General features: G+C 51.2%; 1 protein-coding gene across 1 annotated transcript; it reads right to left on the bottom strand.

The window, feature by feature from the left end:
• Positions 1-581: 581 nt before the first annotated feature.
• LOC114032941 (ghrelin O-acyltransferase-like) lies at positions 582-7,951 on the bottom strand. Its single transcript, XM_027848398.1, has 3 exons — positions 7,839-7,951; positions 3,167-3,391; positions 582-1,542 (listed from the first exon to the last, which is right to left on the bottom strand). Exons 1-3 carry the CDS (start codon positions 7,949-7,951, stop codon positions 582-584), a joined length of 1,299 nt encoding a protein of 432 aa, XP_027704199.1.
• Between the last annotated feature and the right edge of the window lie 1,486 nt (positions 7,952-9,437).

The raw sequence follows: 9,437 nt of genomic DNA, 5'->3' as shown, positions 1-9,437 counted from the left end.
TAACTTGTAATATCACCAAACAATGTTACTACTTTTTTTGTGGAAGTATGCTCAGACTCCTAAACTGAGGAAATCATGGGGCCTGGAATGTTGAAACACATCGGAAACGCTACTGGAGTTTTGTTTTGGTTTTTTAAAGAAAAATCTCATATTTTAAAAATCATATTGTATTCAAACTTGAGTCATATAGTAAAAAATTTTAAAGGTAAAAACATCCTCAGAGATCACCTAGTCAGAAACTGCAAAAGACCAAATAACTGTTCAGGCCTCCCATCTGTGAGAAGAGGGCTTCCGTTCTCCAGGGAGGTCCCATCTTGGCCTCTGTAACCCCGCCAAAGCCCACCACCTCCATAGGTGGGGAAGCGGCCAGAGATGGTGGCAGGCGTGAGGCGAGAGGTGATGTGAGTGAGCAAGGCCGAAGAACGGCGTGCGGGCCATGAGAACGGGAAAGGACCGCGTGTCCTCCACGCACCCTACCCAGATTAAGCTTCCTGGTCTCTGACCAGAATGGCCTGAATGGTCCCCAACGAGGCCGCGGCGCCCCTCAGGGCAGGGACACCAGCATCTCGGCAAGGCCCTGTTTATTGGGTGAAAGGGGCCGGGGAGGCTCCTGCTCGCTTCTCCCTCCCTGCTAACAGAATCAGGAGCACACAGGACACCAGCGGGAAGAGGCTGTTGCAGGAGGCCCCCAGCAGCCTGAGCGCGGAGACGCTCCTGAGCTCCACCGCCAGCAGGATGTAGGCCACGATGAGCTGCGTGTGGGCCCAGGTGACGGCCCGGTAGAGCAGCCTGCCCGGCCAGGAGGCGATCAGCACCTTGGCACAGCCGTGAATCAGGTGGTCGGCTCGCACCATCAGCGCCCAGCACAGGAAGCCAAAGACCTGGCCCGGGTGGAGCCCGTGCCACCAGGCGGAGAAGGCGAACGTCTGCAGCAGCGGCCAGGCCTCGGCCCGCTCGAATACCAGCCGCCGGAGCCACCTCGTGGTGCTGCGGTTCCAAGTCCTGGTGAACAGGGCGAGCCTGTGCGTTGTCTCCAGGGTCCAGATGTCTGCGTCCGAGACGTCCCCCTCCCCGTGGAGGGCTGGGTCGGAGTCCGGGCCCAAGCCTGCTGCCCAGAGGACAGATTCATCCAGGATCCAGTGACAGTAATAGGTGAGCTTGAAGAGCGCGGCGGTGGTCCACATGACACAGACGCAGCCGAGCCAGTGGCAGTCGGCCAGGCTGCCGCCGGCTCCGAGCAGCCCCCTCACCCAGGTTCTCAGCAGCTGCAGCCCCAGGAGCAGCAGGCCCCTCCTGGCGGCAGGGCCCAAGGACGGCGGCCTCCACTGTGCCTCGGGCCGACTCACTTGAGCCTGAAACCTCCTAAAGGAGCACAGGGGACCGCCCAGAAGTGCCGGGAAGAAGAGTAGATAGCTGCAGAAGGACAGGAGGCGGGGGCCTCGCCAGGCTTCCTGTACCACCACTCGTCCCTCACTGATGTCCAGAGACAGCCAGGTGATTCTCTGGGTCAGGAGCATGAGGGAAGAAAGGGCGATACAGAACCTGGAAGAGGCGGAGAAACCAGCCCGGGAAAAGCCTGCCTCCCATCACGGATGGGCGAGAGAGAGGAGGCCTGACCAGCACCGACTCAACTGCCCCATCTCCCGGAGCAGCAGCCAGCTGGGAGCAGGGGGGACGGCAAACCCTGGGCCCCAGCTCCCTCTGCAATAACTGGCCCCCCGAGCAGACGCCGGCTGCTCAAGACCAGGCCGGAGTGAATGGAGAGTTCTTGCCCAGCACCCGACACCAAAGAATGGCCCTCCAGGTAAGTACTTCAGCTTGGACAAGACAGGAAGAAAACGACTCCATTCGTTTGTGTCCTGAGATTTTTTCTCCTTGTATATTTTTCTGGATTTTGGTAACCATATACATTTAGAAATGTATTTATATTTAGAATATATTTAGAAAACAACTGAGAAGGGGCAGCGAGGTGGCGTAGTCGATGGAGCACTGGCCTTGGAGTCAGGAGGACCTGAGTTCAAATCTGCCCTCAGACACTTGACACTTACTAGCTGTGTGACCCTGGGCAAGTCACTTAACCCGGACTACCTCACCAAAAAAAAAAGCAAGAAAAGAAAACAACTGAGAGATTTCTAAACAAAATTAAAGCCATCAGTTGGTAAACAGCTTGTATAGAAGTGGTATAACACCATTAAAAAATCATTAGGTTCAGCCCCTCCCAGATTGTCATCCCAGAAATGAAAATGTAGCTGAAAATTGTACTATGAAGTGTGTCTTGACTGCATAATTCTGATTTGGGATTTGCTTCTGATAGGCCAGCACACTGCCAGGCCCACAGTAGGCGCTTAATAAATGCTTGTTGATTGACTTAGTGATTCGTTCTGCGCTGGCAGACTGGGCTGGATTTGGTAGAGGCTCTAGCATTATGGGAGCATAACCACCAGTCACGGGGCATGTGGCCGAGCTCTTGCTGGCCTAGTTTCATAATCTATAGAATAGGGTGACCTCCCTGACATGGTTGTTGGGAGGGTAATTAATGGAAATGACAGTCATTCACTCTGAACGTTTCGCCTTTTCTCTTGGCTTCCTCCAAATGCCTTCCATGGCAGGTCTCTGCATCTTCCCCATCAACCCCAGCCCTGGTCCTTCCTGTTGAGTTGGTTTTTCTGCCTCCTACCCAGCTCCTTCTGGTAACAGCGCCGCCACACTTCCCTCCTCCCCGACCCTGCAGTCACTCTACAGTACCTCCCTCCCTGAGTCATAACTGGGGCCGGGCAGCGTGGTCTTTGTCCCCAGATCCCGGGAGTGACGACAGCTCCAGCTCAGAGCTGCTTTCTTCTTCCCACAGCTGTCACACCCTTGGCTTCTTGCCCACCTTCTCTGCACCGCCCCTCCCCACCCGCTATCCACAGTCCTTCACTTTCTCCCCGTCATGAGCTCTCCTCCTGACCTCTCCTGTCCCGATGCAGGGAAATAATTCCTATTTATGGCTCTGTTCCCCCCACTGCCTGTCTCAGCTGGTCTCCCTGGAGTTCTGGCTGAGAACAGGCAGTAATTTAAAAAAAGGAGGTGCTTGGCTATGGAAAGATTTCAGGGAAGGCTCTATAGCCAGTCCCTATAAATGATGCCACTGCCAACAGATGGGCTGGGTGGGGCCCTCCTTTACCTCATGCAGGGAGGTTCTTGAAGGTAGTACTCGGTGTAGTGCAGTCCCAGGTGGCAAAGGGTCTGCCAGGTCATCTGGAAGGAGAACGTCCAGCAGTGAACCTTCTCTGGCTGGACGGACTGGAAGAGGGCCACAGCACAGAAAGCAGGGATGAAGACTAGCACCGCGTACTGGGCCATGGCCATCCAGGCAAGCAGGCAGCCTCCCAGGATGAGGAAGATGTGTCTGGAACAAGAGAGAGGTCCCTGGCTCCCTGGCCTGCAGAAACCTCATGAGGAGACAGGCCCACCTTAGATGGTCTCCTTTAGGGAGGGTGGGTTTGGTGGGTAGAGTGCTGGAGTTGAAAGCAGGAAGACCAGAGTTCAAATCCTGCCTCAAACACTAGCTATATGGCCCTGCACAAATCACTTGATAATAACAATAACAATTTTTTTAAATAGCCTCACATAATGCTTTAAGATGTACAAAGCACTATTGTTAGTGGAGTTGTGAACTGATCCAACCATTTTGGAGAGCAAGTTGGAACTATGCCCAAAGGGCTATAAAAATGTGATACCCTTTGACCCAGCAATAGCACTTCTAGGGCTGTATCCCAAAGAGATCATACAAATGAGAAAAGGACCCACATGTACAAAAATATTTATAGCAGCTCTTTCTGTGGTGGCAAAGAACTGGAAATTGAGGGGATACCCATCAATTGGGGAATGGCTGAACACATTGTAGTATCAGAATGTAATGGAATACTATTGTGCTATAAGAAAGGATGAGCAGATAGACTTCAGAAAAACCTGGAAAGACTTGTATGGACTGATGCTGAGTGATGTGAGCAGAACCAGGAGAACGTTGTACATGGTAACAGCCACATTGTATGATGACTGACGTTGATAGACTTATCCCTTCTCAGCAATACAAGGATCTAAGACATCTCCAAAGGTCTCATGATGGAAAATGTTATCCACGTCCAAAGAAAGAACTATGGAGTCTGAATGCAAATCGAAGCAGACTATTTGCTACTTTTTTTTCTTCTGTTGTGTTTTGTTTCCTCTTTCTGGTGGTTCCTCCTATTGGTTCTAATTCTTCGTTATAACATGACTAATGTGAAAATATGTTTAATAGAAATGTATATGTAGAGCCTATATCAGATTGCGTGCCATCTTGGGGAGGGGGCAGGGAGGGGGAGAAAAATTTAAAACTCAAAAGCTTATGGAAGTTATTGTTGAAAACTAAAAACAAATTAATAAAAAAAGAAAAAAAAAACAAATGCTGCTTCCAATCCAACCCTCTCCACCATCACTGGAAAGACTCCAGAAGGGAGAAGGGGCCAGTCATCCCCACCATTTGCCGCTCACAAGGCAGGCAAGCCAGCCTAGCTAAAGCAGCAAGAGACCCTGAGGGGGAAACAGGAGGCAACATGGGCCAGGCAAATCAGACCATGCCCACCACCACCACCCTGACCATCTCTCTCAGACTCTGATGGAGACAGCTCAGGACATCGAACCCAACAACTCTGGCAATAACAGTGCTCCCAATCAAATATCCTCAGCCAATCATATTTCATGGGGAAGAAACTCCTTGGAGAAGCAGCCTGGCAATTGCTCCAGCAAGTGCTAAACCACAGCTACTGATGACTCGGAAAAGGAAAAATTTCCACCAGTCTTTGGCACTGTCAAATGGTTCAGCATCAGAAACTGATATGGCTTTATCAGTGGCCATAACATTAAGGAAGATAGCTGACCATCTATTTCACATCCTCAGCATCCTACGGGCCACGAGCCCTTCCGGTGTGCCTTGCAGCTGAAACCTTCCACATGAATGGTGAGCTGCTTGAGAGCAGACTGTCTTGCTTTTCTGTTTGCATCCCCAGAGCTTGGCCCAGTGTTTGGTACACAATAAGCTTTTAATACAGCCTTTATCCATTCATTCATTCAAAACTACTGATGGACCAGAAAAAAAAAGATAAAAAAAATAACGAGGAAAAGGACCCATACATACATATTTATAGCAGCTCTTTTTAACGGGGCAAAGAACTGAAAATTCAAGGGGTACCCACGAATTAGGGGATGGCTCAACAAATTATGGTAAATAAATGTGATGGAATAAAAAAAAGATTTACTAAATACTCCACAAATATCTCATTTGATCCTCACAACCCTGGGAAGTAGGCGCCATTATTATTCCTGGTTTATGGATGAAGAAACTGAGGCAGAAAGGGTTTAAGTGCCTTGCCCAGGGTCACACAGTTATTTAAGCCTGTGAGTGTGTCCTACTCCAGGCCTGGCGCTCTGTGCACTATGGTGCCACCTAGCTGCCCCACGAAGGACCTACTGGAGTTTTTAAAGTAGAGAAGTGACAGGGGGGTCGACCTGTGTTTTAGGAACAGCCACTGACAAGCTGAGCAGAGAACGGACAGGAAAGCAGACAGACTTGAGGCTGGGAGACCGACCCAAAGGCCACCGCAATAGTCCAAGCCAGACTTGGGGTGGCTGGGGGAACAGACAGAAGGGCACGGATGCCCACGATGCCACACACGCAGAAACAAGACGTCAGCCTCCCGACGTCGCTGACCCTCTTCGAGAATGAGGGACAGATACCAACAGCTCACTTTAACCACTGAAGACATGGCTTAGGACAAAAAGAAAAGGCCAAACTGTCGGCTTTTCAGTCTTCCACAGGCCCCTCTTTAATGTGGCATTTTACATTTGAAATAAATAAAAGAAACTTCAGTCAGACTTCCCTTCCTCCTCCAGCCTAGAATGCTGGGCCTAGGGTCAGGAAGACCAGAGTTCAAATCCAGCCTTAGGTATTTCCAAGCTGGGTGACCTTGGGCACGTCACTTCACCCTGTTTGCCTCGGTTTCAGCAAGTATAAAATGTGGGTGATAATAGCACCTGCCTCCAGAGTTGTGAGGATCAGATGCACACGTGCGCACACACACACACACATATATTTTGTTATTTTCAGTCATGTCTGACTCTTTGTGACCCCATTCAGGGTTTTCTCACAAAAATATTGGAGTTTGCCATTTCCTTCTCCTGTGTGTGTGTGTGTGTGTGTGTGTTGTGTTGCAAATCTTGAAGTGCTACATAGATGCTAGCTATTATTATTATCCCCCCCTGCCAGTTACCACCCTGAAGCCCCTGAAAAGCAAGAGGGCATCCCCAACACAGGCCCCAGATGGGCCATTTCCTGTGCAGGAGGGGCAGGCTGGGAAGGCCACCGCATGCGTATGACCTGGCACCCCATCACTCCAATCTAGACGGACTTGGAGAGCCACAGCGCCCCTTCCCCCGAGCTGGTTCTAAAGAGTGGCCTCTAATAAACACATCTGGACATGGTAAGTCTTGTGGCCTGCGTGTTCTCCTTTCCCTTCTTGGTGCAAATGCTGGCTTACCACATTATCACTCACCTGGGCAGGCCCCTCTTTGTCTCCAAATATAAGAGGTGAAAAAAGGTGGGAGAACCCGATCGAGTCTCATGTTGGAGCTCCAGGACCCTGCACCGAGAGCCCCCATTCAAACTGCTGTTGGGAGAGGCCCCAGTCACTGGGTGGTGGGTTGTGTGCCACCACAACTCTTGAAGACTGTCTCTAAGGCTGTCGGAGGCAGGGAGGGAGGAAGAGAGTCACTGCACAGACAAGACAAAGTCGCAGGCAGCCAGCTGGGCTGCGAGGGGGAGCAAGTCTGAGCATCTCTCAGAAAACCTGGTGAACAAAGGTCCTGACTCTCCAAAGAGGTCAGCTAAGGAGTGAAGATCTGCAGACCAAAAGGGCCGTGGCCCTCACAGCTCCCTGAAGTCCATCTAAACTATGATCCAGTTTAGAAAAACAATTGAGAAATGGAGGGGGCACATGCACGTCATAAAGGTGCCCTTTCTGAGCACTCCCCAACTTCCGTCTTGTCGGTGGTGACCTCTGTGACCTCGAGCAAATGACTTTCCCTCTCTGGGTCTCAGTTTCTTCATCTCTAAAATGGGGTGGGGGGTTGGATTCGACAGCTTCCAAGGTCTCTCCCGGCTCTAAATCTCAGATCCGAGGATCTTGTCCCCAGCACATTCAGCAAGACAAGGAGCATTTATGGCACACCCACTGTGTGCCAGGCACTAGGTTAAGTGCCAAGAATAGCAAAGAAAGGCAAGAATGTTCCCTGCCCTCAAGGAGCTCAGTCTAATAATGGTCTTCGCTCTTCTGCACACAGCACACATGGCAATTCGTGAAATGACCTACTGTGTGCAAAGAGAACTAAATGGATGAAAACAAACAAGCCTAGACTGGGCTGGACAGTTGGAGGGCCACCCCATTGAGCATCTCTAAGGGACAGGCCCTTTGAATGACAATCAGCCGGGCCCAGAATGGAGTAGGAGGGAGAAGGCAGACAGGGTGGCATTTAGGAAATTGTGCACGAATGTCATGCTCCCCACCTGCTACAAAAGCTCGCCAGCTTCCTTGGCAACACAGATGGTCCCCGGCTGTTGCTGCGGGATGCTTCCAAGTCTCAGAGCACCACGATCTACTTTAAAGGTCATCGATTTAGAGCTGGGAGGGGCTTCACAGGTCACCCTTATTTTACAGAGGAGGAAGCTGAGGCCCAGGGAGAAGGGATTCACCTAAGGTTACACAGCCAGTTGGTGGTGAAGCCTTCACCAAGATGAAAGGAAAAGGAACTCCCGTGCTTACCTGGCAGTGATGGAGAATGAATCCATGGCACAGAGAAAATTAAACAGAAGAGCAAAGGGAAAAGCGACCCCTTGGTAAAAGGTCACAGGGTCAAAGTAAAACAGCCCATCCATTGAGAGCTGGGAAGAACAGCCAAGGCCTTCTTAAAGTGTCTTCTTCCTGCCTCTCCCGATGCACAACCCCTGGTCTGGGTCTCAGGGCGTTTTATATGGTGTGGAGATAAGCAGCCTCAGTGGAATTTTCTGCACTTGGGAGACCGGAACATTTGAGGAACGTCACTGCTTAGCAATGGGGCAAAGGAGAAAAGCACCTGACTGTTTTCAGCAGCTGCCAGCTGGGTTATTGCAAGCACTGCTTTATTTGCTTTCCCCATAAGCACACTGCCATATTTCCTTCACCAGGTGAATATAAAAGTGTTTGCCCTGAACTAAAAAGCTTCCCATAGGGACACACTCTTAGGCTATGGAGTTGGAGCAGCATCTGAGCATATACTTAGAAAAAGGAAGGTAAACAGGGAGGGAAGATTGGGAAGGAGATGGGGCGAGAGGACCATGAATATGTGTGATATGGAAACCAAAAAATGGCCTTAGTTCTTGTGTGGCTCTGAGCAAGCACTTCTGTCTAGACTCATTTCCTCACTGTAAACTAAAGTTCTTGCTGGCTTTGGTATTGTGTGACTGCATCGCCATGAGGAAGGGATACAGGATAAGCAAGAAACCCAGAAGTGGGGTCAGAGGTATAGCATCAGGACCAAGGCTGGCTCCGTGCTGGCCAGATAGAGCTCACAAAGGGGATGTGCCTTGTCGAGATCACCCAGGGAGCAAGGAAACTAAGCAGAATTTAAAGCCTGGTCCTGAGTCTAGGTCCAGGGCTGCTAACTACACTGAAGAGCCAGACGCCAAGTGGGGACAGCTTCTTCTCCAGGCAGACGGCCACCACCAAACCTTGGAGGATGTTGTGGGTAACCAGGAAGCTCTCAGGTCCCCTTAGCTCTCTACCCCTGCGTGGGTGCTCCTGGAGCCCACTTCCCCAACTGGGGGAGGGCCCATGCCCAACAATCAAGCTCTTTTAGCTCAGTCTCCACCTGCTGTCCCTTGGCTTATTAATTCACCCCTTTCGAGATCATTAATAAAGCATTTCATGAAAGCAGTAAGAGAAAAATAACGTTCATATTAAAGCAGTGGTCACAGGCACTGAAAACTCCGACTTGCATTTAACACCTGCCCTCGTGCTTCTCAGGGGCAGAAACCCTTGTCTGTACAGGCGCTTCACTCAGCTGGGTCAGAGCATCATTGAAGTGGGGTGTCCCTGGCTGCAGGGGCATGGACAAGATGGACAGCAGGCGCTGCGGGGCACTGACCACGCTGCTTCCTCACTGGTCCTCGCTCCAGGGAAAGCCTGTGATCGGAGCAATGACGCCTCCATCACTTCAGGGCCGGGACACGGGATAACGGGATCCCAGGTGTGGAGCTGGACCTCACAGGCGGACTAGCCAGTCTTTTCACTGGACACAGGGAAGCCCGGAGAGGGGCGGGGGCTTGCCCGGTGTCACGGGGCTCCTGGGGAGTGATGGGGGGCAGGGGCTCCTGGGGAGTGATG

The sequence above is a fragment of the Vombatus ursinus genome, unplaced genomic scaffold, assembly GCF_900497805.2.
Source record: "Vombatus ursinus unplaced genomic scaffold, bare-nosed wombat genome assembly UNPS02006075.1, whole genome shotgun sequence".
NCBI classification, from domain to species: Eukaryota; Metazoa; Chordata; class Mammalia; order Diprotodontia; family Vombatidae; genus Vombatus; species Vombatus ursinus.
Note: the sequence above shows the minus strand (reverse complement) of the source record. Positions and strands in the feature narration are given on the sequence as shown.

Excerpts from the sequence above, each read along its gene's own strand:
- LOC114032941 (XM_027848398.1), bottom strand. The coding sequence starts at position 7,951 with ATGGATGGGCTGTTTTACTTTGACCCTGTGACCTTTTACCAAGGGGTC. Across the intron at positions 3,392-7,838 it reads TCATTCTCCATCACTGCCAG|ACACATCTTCCTCATCCTGG; the intron begins GTAAGCACGGGA and ends CTCTTGTTCCAG. Across the intron at positions 1,543-3,166 it reads CAAGAACCTCCCTGCATGAG|GTTCTGTATCGCCCTTTCTT; the intron begins GTAAAGGAGGGC and ends CGCCTCTTCCAG.